Raw genomic sequence first — 18,799 nt, forward strand, 5'->3', positions numbered from 1 at the left:
GGTTGCCAGGTAGAATTTGAGCACCCAGGGGACTGGGTAACAGGGGTGTAAAAATGTCCACCTCTTAATTCCCTTTGCTTTAGGGAATCCCCTCCTCTGCAAGAAGTTGGCTCTGCCCTTTCTGCAACTGCAGACACAGAATAAACTCCCTCCAGGAAATAGCCTAAGAAATTCCTTTACATTTGTATCATTAGCATAGCTGGAATCCCACTGTGGGGAGAATGGTCTCCTTAGAAGTCCTGACTGATGAATATGCAGAGACAAACCTGCTGCTTCCAAGAAAACCCAAACTGGATGCCAATGAGAGAGAGAAAAATACCCCTCAGCATGGCACAAGAGGCCACAGAGGGGCTTTGAGTCACAATTTAGATAGGGACATCTTCATGCCGCCCTGGCTGCTTTGTATAAACCATGTATCCTGAAAAGCTTATCTCCAATTTAAGCTACAAAAGCAAATGACTTTCTTCCTACTTTATATTCACTATTGCTAAAATAAGAGCTATTTTGTTCCACAGCAGCAGCGGAAGACATAAGCAGGAAACTAATTCCAGAGATAATTCCCCCAAACTGTGTTTATTCCCATCTATGTTTTAATCATGGCTGCTGCAGGTAGAGGCAGCAACAGACCATCACCTATTAAGGACCCGCTTTGTGTAAGCAAGGCACTGAGAGCACGAAGGGCAACCCAAATCAGTTTCTTAGTCAGCTGAGGACTGCCACGATCACAAATAAGGAACACAAAACACAACACAGGAAATAAGGCAGTAAATGGGCAATATGAGCATGCAAGGTTATTTACACAGATGGTTCTCGCTGAGAAGATTGGGGAAGGCTTTAATGAGGAGGGGGGTTAGAGACAAGTTTTGAGGGAAGGTCAGGATCTAGATGGGAAGAGGAAGAGTCAGAAGGATGCTACTAAGGGAACAAAACCTTTTGGGTAAATGGGGAATCTTTTGGAAATCCTAACTTGGGAAAAGGTCAACACAGGTACTTCAACTATATCAGGAGGCTGTGTTCAAAGTATCCGTTAGCTGTTCAACAACATTCCAATACTGCTGGCAAGTTCAACAGAAACTAGGAAGAAACCACCAGAAGGAGAGATTAGGTGACTCGTGGTCACAAGGCCCTCCCTACACAACTAAAGGGCACACACTCAGCAACTCAGAGGACAGATTAGGTGACTCATGGTCACAAGCCCTCTCCCCACACGGGACTAGGGGACAGACACTCAGCAACTCAGAATTACTTGCGGATATAAGCCCAGGCAGCCCTGGCCAGCAACGGCAACCCTCCTGGGCTCCCTTCCACCCTTCCATGCTGTGGAAGCTTTTACTTTCGCTTGCTCAATAAACAGCATTGCTGCTCACTCTCTAGATCCGCGAATGCTTGTTTGGAGCTGGAACACTGACCATGGGGGTAAGGCTGTCTGCTCGATTCTTTGAGCAAAGGAAGCCAAGAACCAGAGCCTGGAGCCCAAGCTGCAAATCCGGTTACACTGCTATCAGGCAAGGGGACAAATAAACTAATAATTTAGTGGAAAAGTCCAAAATATACCCAAAGGACAAAGTGAGAACATGCTGGATTAACTGGAGTATTAGGCTTATTTTCCATTATCGAAAAGAAGATAGTTTAGAAGGAACAGTATTCTTGGAAACTTTTACAATGATGACATACTCATGTGTTGCTTGTATAATTTAAAAACACAAAGAAATTATAATAAAAGAGATACTACTAAGTCTGATAATACCAGACTCACAGGTATTATCTGTGGCTGGTGTGGCAGACAAAGTTTGTTGGCCATTATTATTATTATATTTTTTTTTCTGAGATGGCATCTCGCCATGTCACTGAGGCTGGCATGCAATGGTGCAATCTTGGCTCACTGCAACCTCTGCCTCCCGGGTTCCAGCAATTCTCCGGCCTCAGCCTCCCGAGTAGCTAGGATTACAGGTACATACCACCACGCCCAGATAACATTTTGTATCATTAGTAGAGACAGGGTTTCACCATGTTGGCCAGGCTGGTCTCGAACTCTTGACCTCATGATCTGCCTGCCTCGGCCTCCCAAAGTGCTGAGATTACAGGCATGAGCCACTGCGCCCGGCCTGTTGGCCATTATTAACAGCACTACTGAACCTTCTTTTCCTTTTCCCACCTCCAAAAGTAGATGGTGAAAAAAAAAATCAAGATAATTTCCCAGCATTCCTTATAGCAAAGGACGGCCATGTACACCAATTTTAGCAAGTAAGATGGAAGGAGGGAGTCTGTTGGGGGGGCTCCTGAAAAACATTTTGTTTTCTGATATAACAAAAGCTGTTTTCCCTCCCTCTCCTTCCTGCTTGTCTTGAACATGTTTACATGTAGTTGTGATGACTGGAACTGAGCCAACTATTTTGCCACTATGAGGTCACAAGCTGAAGAAAGAAAAGCCAACATTCTGAAGATAGCAGAATGCAGAGATAAAAAGAGCCTGAGTTCTTTGACATTCATCAGTTACAGCCTAAACCTGAAACTGTCACCTGTCCAGTTGACAGTTGACAAACTGTCCAGAGGTATCATAAGAACCTCTAAAGTTCTTATGAGAAAATTAATTTAGCTTAAGCCATCGTTAGGTATTCTAACTTATTTTATTTTTAGAGACAGAGTCTCGCTCTTGTCACCCAGGCTGGAGTGCAATGGCATGATCTCAGCCCACTGCAACCTCTACCTCCTGGCTTCAAGCCATTCTCCTGCCTCAGTCTCCTGAATAGCTGGGACTAAAGGCACATGCCACCATGCCCGGCTAATTTTTGTATTTTTAGTAGAGACAGGGTTTCACCATGTTGGCCAAGCTGGTCTTAAACTCCAGATCTCAGGTGATCCACTCGCCTGGGCCTCCCACAGTGCTGGGATTATAGGCGTGAGCCACCGCACCCAGCCACTGTGACTTATACTCAAATGTACCCTAGGTGACAGATCTATGAAGTTCAGTACAGAATGCAGTGACCAAAATTAGGTGTCTGAATCCTACATAGGCAAAAAGAGTCTAATTTCTGAACTTCAAATGAACATTTTGGAATAGCAGTGGAATATGTCATTTCCACAGTATGGATGGCAGCTTCAGTAAGAGGCCCAATCTGAAATAATGTAATTTCAAGGATATTTTAATAGTCACTGGGAACAAAGTAACAGAACTCTTTAAATCAAAACTATCCTGTGATCTGGCATAGTAGACATCAATTGGTTTGTTTGCGCAGCAATCCCATACAACCAAAACTGGATTATTCGTCTTTTTATTATTGAGTTTTGAGAGTTCTTTATATATTCTGAATCTAGTCCCTTATCAGATAATATGCTTTATAAATATTTCCTCCCACACTGTGGTCTGCATTTTCACTTCTTTGATAGTGTCTTTTGAAGCACACTTTGGCTGTTTATTGCAACATTACTCGATAATAACAAAAGACTGGAAATAATATAGCTGTACATCAAAAGCGGATGGGTTGAATAAACTATTGTTAAGTCTACACAATGGAGTATTATGTGACTGTAAAAAGAAATAAGGAAGAGCCTCATATACCACTATGAAGTGATATTGAAGATATACTGTTAAAATGAAAAAAGGAAGGTTCAAGAGAATGTATAGAGTATGCTACTACTTATTTAATAAAAGGGGAACATGTGAATATGTTTAAAAATTTACTGTTTTAAAAATCTAGAAAAAAAAAAAGAAAGAAGAGAAGGAGGAAGAGAAAGAGGATAACCCCAAACCAAATAGAGTTTTTTTTTGTTTTTTTTTTTAAGTTATTATGAAGAGAGGGAGAGAATAACATTGAAGAGACAGGGATAAAAGCTAGACCTCTCTAAAAGTAACTTTTTGCAAATTTGACTTTGAAACCATACAGATGCTTTTTTAAAGTTCAGAATCAAAAGCACCACGAAGCAAATGAACCTAACTGGATACTGAATTGGTGACTTAACCATATTGACAGCAATAATTTAAATAAAATTAAAAACAAGTAATTTGACAGTATGTTCCCGGTGGGATATACTGCCACAACAGAAATAGCTACAAAGAAATCTTAAACTGTTTTCAAAACTCAAATTGTTAATAACAATTATTAATACCAAATTATTATATGGTTGTACATTTTTATTTATGTTAGGATAAGTAATTAAGTTAATGTACTTATGAAGCAAGATTTCATGTAAATATATAAAATCAAAGAAGTTAAATAAAAACCCTATACTCCTTAATTTGCATTGGAAATAATAGTTTTTGAACTCATGTTATATTTTATCCTTAAATATATGTACGTATTTTTTAGCCTGGTTTTAAGAGAATAAAAATTCAAGCCATAGACTGGAACTAAATATTTACAGACCATACATTCAATAATGGATTTGCATCCAACTTGTATCCAGAATATATTAAAAAATTACCTTCAAAACTCAGCAGTAAGGAAATAACACAATTAAAAATGAGTAGAAGACATTTCACCAAAGGGGATATACAGATGGCAAATAAGCACATAAAAAGATGTTCAACATCATAGCCATTAGGGAAATAAAAATTAAAATCAAGAGGAGATACCAGGCTGAGCAGAGTGGCTCAGCCCTGTAATCTCAGGACTTGGGGAGGCCAAGGTGGGTGGATCACCTGAGATCAGGAGTTCAAGACCAGCCTGGCCAACATGGTAAAATCCTGTCTCTACCAAAAATGCAAAAATTAGACAGGCATGGTGGCACATGCCTGTAATCCCAGCTACTCTGGAGTCTAGGGCAGAAGAATCACTTGAACCCGGGAAACAGAGGTTGCAGTGAGCCAAGAACCCACCACTGCACTCCAGCCTGGGTGACAGAGAGAGACTCTGTCAAAAAAAAAAAAAAAAAAGAGAGAGAGAGAGAGAGAAAAGAGGAAATACCACTATATACCTATTAAAATGGCTAAAATGCAAAACACTGACAATACCAATTGCTCACAAGGATTTGTAATAACAGAAATTCTCAATCATTGCTGGTGGGAATAGAAAATGATAATTTCTTATAAACACACACCTACCATACGGCCAGTTACAAATTACATGAAAGCAAGCATCCTGTCATTCACAGGGAAGCAATGACCATTTTGCTATAATTTTCAACTCCTTATACGTGCAAGCAAAGCTTTTCTTGTTTAACAAGTATCAAAAAGAAGGCCAGAAATCTTCTCATTCCAGTTGAAAATGAAACTGATAGATGCTTATTTCAAGTTTGACCCAGAATTATTTATGTGAGAAAATACAAACACAGATTTCAGAGTGGAGAGGTATATTTAATTATTTATTTTTAGCCTTTAAAAAATAAGACTCTTATGTACATACAGGTAAATAAAGAAATCAAGATTATAATTTTGTAACTACCTATCTTAAAGCCCAATCATGTCAGTCAGTAAAAGAAGTTATATATATATATATATTTTTTTGAGACGGAGTTTCGCTGTTGTTACCCAGGCTGGAGTGCAATGGTGCGATCTCGGCTCACCGCAACCTCCGCCTCCTGGGTTCAGGCAATTCTCCTGCCTCAGCCTCCCGAGTAGCTGGGATTACAGGCACGCACCACCATGCCCAGCTAATTTTTGTATTTTTAGTAGAGACGGGGTTTCACCTTGTTGACCAGGCTGATCTCGATCTCTTGACCTTGTGATCCACCCGCCTAGGCCTTCCAAAGTGCTGGGATTATAGTCGTGAGCCACCACGCCCGTCCAAGAACTTAATTTTTAAGTCTTGTATAAAATTGTATCTTAGGTTATATTTTTACTCATAATGGTTTGTCATATGGTTTTAGTAGCTTTATTACCTAACATTGTCAATACATTCTCATGCTGTAAACAGCATTAATTACAATGAATTTACAACCGTCATTTAAATTGAATCATCTTAGCCTACTTTTTGAAAAAGTCAATTCCATCTTATTATATAAACGGAAATAATCTTGCTTTTTTTTTTTTTTTGAGACGGAGTTTTGCTCTTGTTACCCAGGCTGGAGTGCAATGGCGCGATCTCGGCTCACCGCAACCTCCGCCTCCCGGGTTCAGGCAATTCTCCTGCCTCAGCCTCCTGAGTAGCTGGGATTACAGGCACGCACCACCATGCCCAGCTAATTTTTTGTATTTTTTTTTTTTTAAACGGAGTTTCACCTTGTTGACCAGGAAATTTTGAATTCTTTAACACGTTTATCTTATGCTGACTGAAGAGTTTTTTTGATTGTATGAAAAGGAAACAAAGGTAAGGTAGACTGCCTGTTTTTGTTTTGTTTTGTTTTGCCACGAGGTGTGTTTTGTTTTCATTATTCATATAAATAATTTTCTATAATATCCTGGGGCAAACTGGAGAATTCGGCAGTCCGATTGGCGGGGGGGTCCCTTCACAGGCCGGTGGCATTGGCGCGGAGTGCCCAGGTTCACAGTGCAGCTTGTGGCTCGTGTCCATCTTGCAGGTGGCTCTTCCTCCGCATCAGGACTAGGGTCTCGAAGATGACGGGGGCAGGAAATCCTCCAGGCTCTTAGGAAATTTCACTCCGCTTCTCCTGCTTAATGGTCTCTTTGGTCGGCAGGGTGTTCGTCTCCTGTGTCTCCGTTTTCTTCAGCTTGGCCTTATCGAAGCTGGCGATTTCTCCCATGTCTGGTTTGTCTGCCATTTTCTTAAAACAATCCGTACGGTCCTGCTCCAAGCCCGGGTTCCTGGTGCTCCTACTCGCGTTGCTGTAGCAAGAGACCTGTTTTTTTGTTTGTTTGTTTTTTTGTTTTTTTCCTCAAAAAAGCTGGTGAAAAGTCGTTTTCAGTTTTAAATATGGGAGAAAACTACTCTTGTTCATACCATATACGATATACCATTCCTTAATTATAGGCCTTAATTCAGGCCTACTTGGATAAGGTAAAAAGAAAAAATAAATCAAGTAGGAAATTTTACCACAAGACAATCTGAAGCTTCCTCTACTACATTCACATTCACTTTACGGTTGATACCCAAAGAGTAGGTAAATAAGTTGGCTGAAATCCAGAGATACACAGAAAACTACCACTCTTTACTTTAAAAAGACAATTATTATTGGATTAGTATATCTACAACATTCTCATTCCAGTTGAAAATGAAATTGATGTGTGCTTATTTCAAGTTTAACCCTTAATTATTTATGGGAATTTATTTATTTCACATAAATTGGGAACTGGCCATATGGCAGGTATGTGTTTGACTTTATGAGAAATAACCATTTTGCATTCCCACCAAAAATGAGTGAGAATCCCTGTTATTCCAAATCCTTGTAAGCAATTGCTATTGTGTTTTGGATTTGAGCCATTTTAACAGGTATATAGTGGTATCTCATCTTGATTTTAATTTTTATTTCCCTAATAGCTATGATGTTGAACATCTTTTTGTGTATTTATTTATTATCACAGATTGTGCTAATGTACCATGGGCTATAGATACAGCTTTTATGCAAGAATTCTCTAAGACCTGAAAATCATTTCAAAGACTCCTCAGGGTAAAAGGATTGAGATTTGAGGTGATGAAAATGTTTTGAAACTAGTTAGAGGTGATAGCTGCACAATGGTGTGAATGTACTAAGCTCCACTGAATTTTATACTTTCAAATAGTGATTATATTCATGTTACATGAAATTTACCTCAAAAAATTTTAAAAAGTATATTGAGAAAGGCTGACGAGGCTGCCTGAAGGGTGAGAGATGAGATCTGACCTTCAAAGAAGCTGAAGATCTGAATTTAAATAAGAATTGCACAGTCTGGACAATATAGCGAGACCCCATCTCTGCAAATAATAATTTTAAAAATTAGCTGGGCATGGTGGCGCCTGCCTGTAGTCCCAGCTACTGGGGCAATGGAGGTGGGAGGATGTCTTGAGCCTAGGAGGTTGAGGCTGCATGCAGTGAACTGTGAGCTGTGATCATGCCACTGCACTTTAGCCTGGGAGAAATAGCAAGACTGTATCTTAAAAAAAAAAAAAAAAAAAAGATGGAGGTGGCTCGAATGAGTGTTTTTCAAACGCTGACTGCACAACCACAGTAACAGGCATGTAATGCAGGCCAGTTCACATACATACACAAGCACACACAAGAAGGACAAACAAGTCCATGAAGCAGTTAACTCTTCTCAAGTATAATACACTCTAATTCTTTACTCTATCCCACTCATTTCTTTTTCTTTATTTTTGCCTTAAAAAAAGGGGGGGTGGGGGCAGGGCATAGTGGCTCATGCCTGTAATCCCAGCACTTTGGGAAGCTGAGACAGGCGAATCACCTGAGATAGGGAGTTTGAGACCAGCCTGACCAACACGGAAAAACTACTAAAAATATAATATTAGCCGGGCATGGTGGTGGGTGCCTGTAGTCCCAGCTACTCAGGAGACTGAGGCAGGAGAATCGCTTGAACCCAAGAGGCAGAGATTGCAGTGAGCCAAGATCTTGCCATTGCACTCCAGCCTAGGCAACACGAGTGAAACTCTGTCTTAAAAAAAAAAAAAAGAAAGAAAGAAAGAAAAATGCTGGTCATGATTCATTAAATTCTTATTTTATTTTAGTTTATTGCTGCGAATTCAAGTATGTTTTCTTTCGTCTTAAGGAGGACTGTGCTTCATTGCAAATTAGATGATGGGCTATTTACAACAAACCCTCCTAAGATGGTGGCAAGGTAGCTTCATTAAAAGCAAAAAGAGCCGCCATGCCTATAATCCCAGCGCTTTCGGAGGCTGAGGCGAGTGAATCACCTGAGGTCAGGAGTTCAAGACCATCCTGACCAACATGGTAAAACCCCATCTCTACTAAAAATACAAAAATTAGCCAGGCATGGTAGCAGGTACCTGTAGTCGCAGCCACTTGAGAGGCTGAAGCAGGAGAATCGCCTGAACCTGGGAGGCAGAGGTTGCAGTGAGCTGAGATCACACCATCGCACTCCAGCCAGGGTGACAGAGAAAGGCTCTATCTTTAAAAAAAAAAAAAAAAAAAGGCAGAAAGAGCGAGCTCCTCATCATTCATTAGAGATACTCAGGATCAGGATGGTCTACACAACCATCTGTCCAAAATACTATAGAAAGGATTTTTGGCTTTGGCTGGAAATGTCCCTTTTAATTTTAATATTCTCATTTTAACAATATGCCCAAGATTCTCTTGCTCAATATGAGTTCAGCATGGAAATTGTTGGAAAAAAAGATATAGTGTATCTGGAATTTAGCTGTGATCTTTCCCAAAGGTTTTCAACTCATATCAAAATAATTTTAATATCATCAGAGTTACAAACGTTCATATTTTAGAAGGCACAATATTTCTTGTATTTCAGAGAGAGAAATACAGGTTGCATATCACCTAGCTGCGGACAGAAATCCATCTATTGCTTATGACTGACCACTGGCAGCTAAGTAAGGGGGCACATAAGTTCCTTTTCAATTTCTATGGAAAAGCAATAAAAGTTAGCTGTGTTATAATTTTAAGTCCAAACAGCCAAGTAATTATGCTATCTACAGAAGGCCAAGTGTTTTTCACTTAGTAATTTAATTCAGTAAGGTGGCGGCGGGCGCGGGGGTGATGAAAAGGCCAGATACAGCTTTACTTACTTTCTGACCATTCTATGCCAGAGAACATCCAATATTTTAACTAAGTACAAGTTTTTAAAATATTAATCTTTGGGCAATACATAGTATGTTTAGTACCAAGGCTAGAATAACAGTTTTCTAAATGCAGCCACCTAATTTTGGCACATACTAGGATACACAATAAATAAATACTGACTTGTTGAATGACAGTCCAAGGTGTCTAATAAGTATACTGTCATTCTCTATTACACACACACACACACACACACACACACACACACACACACTCTCCCATTGTTCCCAGGCATAAAGTAAATAAATATTCTAAATACTCATGAGCCTAGAAATAGACCTACAAATAGACCAGACAAGTAGATGGATGCTTGATTTTTGACGAAAGTGGCTCTGCAGAGACATAGAGAAAGAGTAATCTTTTCCAAGAATTATTCATCAAAAACATCATTAGGAGAGGGAAAAGTCCAACTGCAAACAAGAAGATATCCAAAATTTATATAGAACTTCTACAAATCACCAAGAAATAGGCAGACAACCCAGTAAAAATTAGACAAGAGGTAAGTAGGTACTACACAAAAAAGTAGTGACCAATAAATGGTCATACAAATAAAGCCACGTGCGGTAACTCATACCTACAATCCCAGCACTTTGGGAGGTTGAAGCAGGCTGATCGCTTCAGGTCAGGAGTTCAAGACCAGCCTAGCCAACATGGTGAAACCCCGTCTCTACTAAAATACAAAAAAAAAAAAAAAAAAATTAACCAGGCATGGTGGTGCATACCTGTAATCCAAGCTATTCAAAAGGCTGAGGCAGGAGAATCGCCTGAACCCGGGAGGGGAGGTGGCAGTGAGCCAAGATCGCACCACTGCACTCCAGCCTGGGCAACAGAGTGAGACCTCATCTTAAAAAAACAAAAAGCAGTGACTAATGAATGGTCATACAAATGAACAACAAACGTGTAAAACATGCTCAATTTCATTAGAAATCAGGAAGTGCAGATTATAACTACGAAGAGTTGCTACACCCACCAACCAAAATATCCAAAAAATTGAAAAGACTAAAAATACCAAGTGTTAGAATGTGGAGCAACGGAACAGAAAATGCTGGTGGGAATTTAAGTAGTATAATCACTTTGACAGCAAGCTGAACATATGAATACTGTGTGATCTAGAAATCCTACCAAAAGACACCAACAAAAATAGTCGCAGTAAAACTATTCTTAACAACCCTAAACAAGCCAAATATTTATCAAGACTAAAATGTATATACAAATGTTGTGAAAATCATACAATGCAATACTACAGAGTAATACAAATGTACAAACTACCTCTACAGACAGCCACATGGACAAATCTAATGAATATAATGTTGAGCTAAAAAAGCCAGTCATGAAGAATAAACACCAAACATTTCCATTGTTAAAAGTTTCAAAGGCAAGCAAAGCATAATTACAGTGATAGGAGCCAGGACAGTGGTTACCTGTGGAGAGTAGGGAAGGTATAATGAACAGAAAGTGTAGACTTAGAGTAGTCACATAAAATACAAGACGCTCAGTTAAATTTGGTAAACAAGTAATCCTACCCCTCCCTTCTCTTCCTCCCCTCTGCACTTTGTTTACTTGTTTTGCACAGGCATGGGTCTGGGCCTTCTCAGCAGCTGCCTTCTAGTTGGGGGTTAGTCTCTGATCTGCCGACTCCCGCCCAGCCTGTGTGGGAAGGAGGCCCACAGGCACTGAGGGAGCCGAATTCCACAATCCCGCTGGGACAGCGGGGCAGGAGAGAAAGGTGGTGCTGCAGTACTGGCCCTAAGGGGCCATTCGATTCGCCATAGTTGCTGCTGTAATAAAAGTCTACTTTTTGCTTAAAAAAAAAAAAAAAAAGGAAAAAAGTCTTCCCCTGCTAAAAAAAAAAAGAAAAAAAAGAAAAAAAAAGTCTTCTCCTGCGTAAATAGGTTCCATGCAATATTTGAGATGTGTATTTATTTGCTAAATCTGGCAACCCCAGTCAAGGAGGGTATTTTTGGAGAACTGGTAATATTTTATTTATTTATTTATTTATTTATTTATTTGGAGGCAGGGTCTCGCTCTGTTGCCCAGGCTGGAGTGGTACAATCATGGCGCACTGCAGCCTCGATCTCCCAGGCTCAAGTGACTTTCCCACCTCAGCCCTCAGAGTAGCTGGGACTACAGGCATGTGCCACCACACTTGGGTAATTATTTAAAATTTTTGTAGAGACGAGATCTTACTATATTGCCCATGCTGGTCCTGAAAGCCTGTGCGCAAGGGATCCTCCCACCGCCTTCTCCCAAAGTGCTGAGATTACAGGTATGAGCCACTGCTCGCAGCCCCCATACTTAATTTCTTGATGTTCATTTTGTGATCATCCATTGTGCCTCTTTCTGCATGTGTTGTACTTCACCATTTTAAAAGTGTTTTAAAAAGCAAAAACACACTCAGCACCTTGCAGATTTAAAAATAACCCCATCCGACCACTGTTTTTCCTTCCCAGCCTTAATCACTGCAAGTAAGAGCTATGCTACTTCTGCAGGAGGTGGGGATTGGTAATCAGAAGTGTTGCTGGGCAAAAAGCTGTAGGCTTTACTATCATTTTTTAATTAAAATTACTTTTACACAACATGCTTCTTTACTTCTGGAATCTGTTTTCATGTCCTGTCTCTCAGGGGCGTTTCTTATTTGCGTGGCTGGCTTATACTCACCAAAGGGCAAGGCAGTGCTGGAAGGCCAAGCTCTACCCATCAACCAACAAATGCACAAATTAGTGTTCAAAGTTAGACTCACCAGATGTGTGGGGGTCAGAATTCAATGGCCTGAAGCTACAAAGGAAAGTGGTTCTTTAGGGCCAACGACTTAGCTGCAGGCAGTGTTTGGAAACAATAAAGCCAAAAACTTCAATCTGCTGTCTGCTTGCAAAGGTTATCAAAGGTTTACACAATTGCCTTGAGTGACTCCATCTAATTCCCTCTTGGCTAACTGGGAATTACCTTCTGCAGACACAGCTGGGAGACCCAAGTAAAGAGTAGTAAACAATGTAAACAAAAACCCGAATCATTTTCCTGCTGTTGTTTAAGTGAGGTGCTATTTATTGGCAAAAGTTCTTTCATGCTCTGGGTTTTTTGTGTTGTGTTGCTGTATTGTGTACCTTCATCTTCTTTTGAAATGGACCCGTCCAGGGCAGGTGCCGTGGCTCAGCCCAGCCTGTAATCCCAGCACTTTGGGAGGCTGAGGCGGGTGAATCACTTGATGTCAGGAGTTCAAGGCCAGCCTGGCCAACATGGTGAAACCCCCATCTCTACTAAAAATACAAAAATTAGCCGGGTGTGGTGGCGGGCGCCTGTAATCCCAGCTATTTGGGAGGCTGAGGCAGAAGAATCACTTCAACCCGGGAGGCGGAGGTTGCAATGAGCCGAGATCGCCCCACTGCACTCTAACCTGGGCAACACAGCCAGACTCCATGTCAAAAAGAAAAAAAGAAAAAAAGAAATAGTCCCTCCCACTTCTAAATAGAGGAAAAAAAAAACTCTCCATGTTTGGGTGCCTGTTTTTATAAAGTTTGGTAGTAAACTTTACAGGCTGATAGAACTCTTATCTGCCACCTACCCCTCTTTATAGTGCCGGCTTTCTTCGATTTGATAATTGAAACGATAACTTTTTTTTCACACGGGATACCGGGGCTAATGATTAGGCTTCTGGGCTGTGGAGATAAGGTTGCTTGAAAGAAACGCAGCTTCACCAGTGAGACCGTGTAGCTCTGTGCCTCAGTTTCCTCAAAAGTAAAATGGGGGGAAAAGCTACCTAATTCAAAGGGCTGCTGGTTTATTGGATGCTGCATGAGGTGATTAAAGCACAGCACATGACACACATTAAACGCTCAATGGTTATCATCACTATTATTGGTTACCTTGGAGGGTCCTGTCACCTATAAGGACTCTATATATGTTTCTATATTAGGGAAAAACATTGAGATGCATTTGGAGGTGGGAGAAGAGGCCTATAAAGTTTGGTCCAAGTTGCAACCAACCCAGGGCAGCAGCAGGAAGCCTCCAAGAGAGGCCGCGGAGGTGGCCAGGCCACGACCCTGCCCGGACCCCAACCTCCAGCCGGGAGTCGTGACCTCGGACGCCTTGCCTACTCTACTGCCTTGCCTACTCACATTGCGGTTGAAGCTGTTGCCCGGCAGCAGAGGCAAGGGCATGGCGCTCAATGTCCGAAAATCAAGGGTCCCAGAAGAGAAGGCCCGGCCGGCAGCGGCCGCCTTCCGGCCGCGTTGTTTGGCCCCCACGTTACCTGGAGACGGGAGGCGGCGTCACGGAGGGAGGAGGGGCGGGGGGAAGGGAAGTGATCGGGGGCGGGGGTAGGGGAGACTTCCGCGGCGCCCACCTCCTGTCCCGCCCCAGCTCCCCTCCATCCCCTTTACCCCCGCACCGCACACACACACAGCCAGGTCCCGGTCTTCCGAGGAGTCTCCTGGCTGCACGCGAAGTGTGCACACACAAAGACTGACCGTCACACTGTTCCCTGCCCCCGCCGCTTTCTGGTTTAACCCCTTTATAGAGCTCAGAGCCTTTCTTGTACTTTCTTGCTTTTCGAATTCTTGTCGCCAACATTCTTTTGCTATGTGGTTCAAACACACAGCAAAGTACAGAAAATAATATGACGTCCGTGTGCTCACTCAGATGTTACACAAGTCGATGATTTCCTATGTTGCATAGAAAATCAGCTTTTATTTTGTAATTTAAAAGTTCACGACGAATCTAAGGACACATATACCCCTAACGAAAACACGTTGTAATGGTAACCACTGCCTTCAGTTTTCCCTCTAGATATTTTTATATTTGGTTTTTGTTTGTTTTTGTTTTGTGTTTGGAGACAAAGTCTCACTATGTTGCCCAGGCCGATCTCGAACTCCTGGGCTCAAGCAGCCCTCCCTCCTCGCCTCTGCCTCCCAAAGTGCTGGGATTACAAGTATGAGCTACTATGTCTGGCCCATCTTTATGTTTGAACTAAACGTTTGTAAGGTCCAATCGGGGTGGCCAGGGGCGGAGTCAAGTGGCACAAAATGCAACCCCTGTCACTCCATCATACACCCAAGACAGCCAGGCCAGGAACCTCCTAAAATCGTCTCCTGACACCTACATCTAATCCATCCCTGAAGCCCTATGGGTTGGACATGGTGCTATTTCTCAGTCACCACCTCGTCTATTTCAGCTGAGATACCATTGTTTCCTGCCTGGTTTTCTTCTTTAAAAAGAAAAAAAAGAAAAACAAAACAAAACAAAAAATAAACCCTAACTGATCTTACCTCCAGAGCCGTCGTTTTTATAATTCATGATGCAACTGTTACTCTTCTGCTTGAATAATCTAGCCTTCCCGCGGCCTTCAGAATGCGATGAAACTCCTTACAGCCTGATCTGAAGAGCCTTTGTCAGGCGGCGCCTATCGATGCCCTCCATCCCTGTCCTTGCCCCCTCCTCCATCTACTCCAACTCCAAACTGGCAGTTTCCAAATCAGGCTCTGCGGTTTCTCTTCCTGGGGCTTTTGCAAATAACACTATCAACTAGAAACTCCCTTCCTTTTTTTCACCTAAGTAACCCCTTCTTGTCTTTCACGACTTGGTTCAGCACGGGAGAGGGGCATGGAAGTTTTTGCCATTTCTTCAATATGTTTTTTCACCTTCTTCTTGCCACCTCCATCTGTATTTGGTGTCCATTCTAATTGTGATTTTCATCGTACTACGTTGGAATCACCTGTTTACTTTACACTTCTTTCAATGCCCCCAAATTCCTCCAGAGCAGGAACTGTATCTCTTTTTCTATTCAATCAAAAATATCCATTATTGTTTCTGTGTTTATAAATTTTACACTACATTTCTGCTTCTTGCTTTTTTCGCCTAAGATTTTGTTATTGAGGCTGGGTGCCGTGGCTAACACCTGTAATCCCAGCACTTTGGGAGGCAGAGGCAAGTGGACCACGAGGTCAGGGGTTCAAGACCAGCCTGGCCAAAATAGTGAAACCCGTTTGTACTAAAAATACAAAAAGTAGCCAGGCATGGGGGCGCATGCCTGTAATCCCAGCTACTTGGAAGGCTGAGGCAGGAGAGTTGCTTGAACCACGGAGGCAGAGGTTGCAGTGAGCCAAGATTACGCCACTGTACTCCAGCCTGGGCAACAGAGCAAGACTCTGTCTCAAAAATAATAATAATAAAATTCTGTTATTGAGATTTCTACACATTGACACATGTAGAGTTCATTAATTTTAAATGCATTGTATGATTATACCACAAATTGTTTAACTATCTGCTGTCATCTGTTGATGACAATTAGGTTGTTTCCAATTTTCCACTAATGACCAACAATGCTGCAATGAAGGACTCTACCTGTTCCTTTGGCAATGATCTAGGGCATACATATCGAAGTGCAGGCCTTCAGCTTTACTGGATTTTGTTAAGACAATCTCCAGATAGATAAACTAATTAAGAAAGTCCCCTTTCCCGTTCATCCTTTCAACAATAGGTATTAACAAATTGTATAAATTTGGATAATCATCTGAATAAGTGTAAATGGTGTACTATTGTTATTTTAATTTGTTTCTCCCTAAATCCTAGTGCAGTTGGTCACCTTTTCCCATGCTTGTTACTTTCGCCTGTGACTCAGCTATTTATATCCTTTGCTGATTTTTCTCTTTGCACATTTGCAGTTTTTTTTTTTTTAGATAGACAGATATACAGATATTCTGGATACTAATTTGAAGCATAGCAAATATTTTCTCATTGTTTATCTTTTAACTCCACTTACATAGAGTTCTTTACTGTATACATAAGTTTGTCATTTTACTCTACTCAAATGTATTATTCTTTCAGTTATGGTTGGTGGGTTTTTTTTTTTTTTTTTTTTGAGACAGAATCTCACTCTGTCGCCGAGGCTGGAGGGCAATGCCGTGATCTTGGCTCACTGCAACCTCCACCTCCCAGGTTCAACTGATTCTCCTGCCTCAGCCTCCTGAGTAGCTGGGATTACAGGCATGTGCCACCACACGCAGCTAATTTTTGTATTTTTAGTAGAGACCGGGTTTCACCATGTTGCCCAGGCTGGTCTTGAACTCCTGATCTCAAGTGATCTGCCCACCTTGGCCTCCCAAAGTGCTGGAATTACAGGTGTGAGTCACTGCACCTGGCCTGTTTGGTGTTTTGTATGTGAATTCGAAAATCCTATACTCCAAAAGAACAATTACTCTCCTACATGTTCTTGCAAACATTTTAAAATATTCCCTGTTGCTTTTTAAATTGAAATAATTTCAAGCTAGTAGAAAAGCTGAAAGAAGAGTCCAAATAACTCTCATTTATCCTTTCCCCAGATTCCCCAATTGCTTTATACATTACTACATTCATTTTACCATTCTCCCCATATATAGATTTTTTCCATTTTAGAGTAAGTTGCAGATATTTTGGCCCTTGACTCCTAAATACTTCAGTGTGTATTTCCTAATAAGGACAGTCTCTTACATAACTGAAGTATAATAATCAAAATCAGAAATTTAATATTAATATAATACTGTTTTCTTGTTTTCTGAGACAGGGTCTCACAGTGTTGCCCTGGGTGGAGTGCAGTGGCATGATCATGGCTCACTGCAGCCTCCACCTCCCAAGTTCAAGTGATCCTCCTACCTCACCGTCCCGTTGTCAGAACTACAGGCATGTGCCACAATACCCAGCTATTTTTTTTTTTTTTTTTTTTTTTGTAGACATGGGAGTCTCATTATGTTACCCAGCCTGGCCTCAAATTCCCAATCCCAAGCAATCCACCCATCTCAGTCTTATAATATTATTTTCTGTTTTCTATTCTAAAATACTTATTCAAATTTTGCAATTGTCCCAATAGTGTCCTCTTTTTTTTGGAGACAGGGTCCTGCTATATCACCCAGGTGCAATCACAGCTCACTGCAGTCTCCGCCTCCTGGGCTCAATTGATCCTCCCACCTCAGCCTCCCTCGTAGTTGGGAATAAGGCACACACCACCATGGCCGGCTAATTTTGTTTTCTTTGTAGAGACGAGGGTCTCACTATTTTGCTTCAGCTGGTCTCAAACTCCTGGTTCCAAGCAGTCTTCCTGCCTTGGCCTCCCAAAGTGCTGGGATTATAGGCATGAGCCACCACACCTGGCCCATCATGTCCTTTTTTAGCAAAAAGAAAAATAATTTGTTTTGACCCAGAATCTGATGCAACATCACATACGGCACTTGATTGTCATGTCTCTTTATTCTCCTTTAATGGGGGAACAGTTCTTTCATCTTTCTTCGTCTCTTGTGACCTTGATATTTTTGAAAAGGATAGGCCATGGGTAGGCGTGGTAGCTCATGCCTGTAATTCCAGCACTTTGGGAAGCCAAAGTGGGTAGATCACTTGAGGTCAGGAGTTCGAGACTAGCCTGCTGAACATGGCGAAACCTCGTTTCTACTAAAAATACAAAACTGGCTGGGCGTGGTGGTGCCTGCCTATAATCCCAGCTACTCTGGAAGCTAAAGCAAGATAATCACTTGAGCCCGGGAGGCGGAGGTTGCAGTGAGTCAAGATCACACCATTGCACTCCAGCCTGGGCGATGCCATTTCAAAAAAAGAAAAAAGAAAAGGATAGGCCAGATATTTGGTAGATGTTTTTCAATTTAGGTGTGACTGATGTTTCCTTATGAGGAGATTCAGTTTATGGCTTCTGGACAAGAATGTCACAGGAGGACTGGTGTGTCCTTCTAGTTCATCAAAGGAACAGGCACATAATGTGCATTTTTTTTTTTTTTTTTTTTTTTTTTTTGAGACGGCGTTTCACTCTTGTTACTCAGGCTGGAGTGCAGCGATCTTTGCTCACCGCAACTTCCGGCTCTTGGGTTCAAGCAATTCTCCTGCCTCAGCCTCCCAAGTAGCTGGGATTACAGGCACGTGCCACCATGCCCAGCTAATTTTTGTATTTTAGTAGAGACGGGGTTTCACCATGTTGACCAGGATGGTCTCGGCCTCTTGACCTTGTGATCCACCCGCCTTGGCCTCCCAAAGTGCTGGGATTACAAGCGTGAGCCACCGCGCCTGGCCCATAATGTGCATTTTTACTATCAATGAATGATGAGGTTCACTTTGATCACTGGGTTAAAGTGAAGTGTTCCAAGTTTCTGTCTACAGATAGATGAAGATATAGATATACATAGATGGATATATT

General features: G+C 41.6%; 2 protein-coding genes across 2 annotated transcripts in view; both read right to left on the reverse strand.

The window, feature by feature from the left end:
- Positions 1–13,885, reverse strand: part of EFHC2 (EF-hand domain containing 2) — a 197,483-nt gene extending 183,598 nt beyond the window's left edge. Inside the window, exon 1 of the mRNA XM_074391685.1 lies at positions 13,749–13,885. Within this exon, the coding sequence (XP_074247786.1) occupies positions 13,749–13,790 (42 nt within the window). The 5' untranslated portion in view covers positions 13,791–13,885. The remainder of the gene's footprint in view (positions 1–13,748) is intronic.
- Positions 6,390–6,742, reverse strand: LOC120366612 (thymosin beta-10-like). The gene has a single exon (XM_039475660.2). It carries the CDS (start codon positions 6,655–6,657, stop codon positions 6,523–6,525), a length of 135 nt encoding a protein of 44 aa, XP_039331594.1. The 5' UTR covers positions 6,658–6,742; the 3' UTR covers positions 6,390–6,522.
- Positions 13,886–18,799: the final 4,914 nt, after the last annotated feature.

Source organism: Saimiri boliviensis, chromosome X (assembly GCF_048565385.1).
Source record: "Saimiri boliviensis isolate mSaiBol1 chromosome X, mSaiBol1.pri, whole genome shotgun sequence".
NCBI lineage: Eukaryota > Metazoa > Chordata > Mammalia > Primates > Cebidae > Saimiri > Saimiri boliviensis.

Coding starts and splice junctions, on each gene's coding strand:
- LOC120366612 (XM_039475660.2), bottom strand. CDS start 6,657: ATGGCAGACAAACCAGACATGGGAGAAATCGCCAGCTTCGATAAGGCC.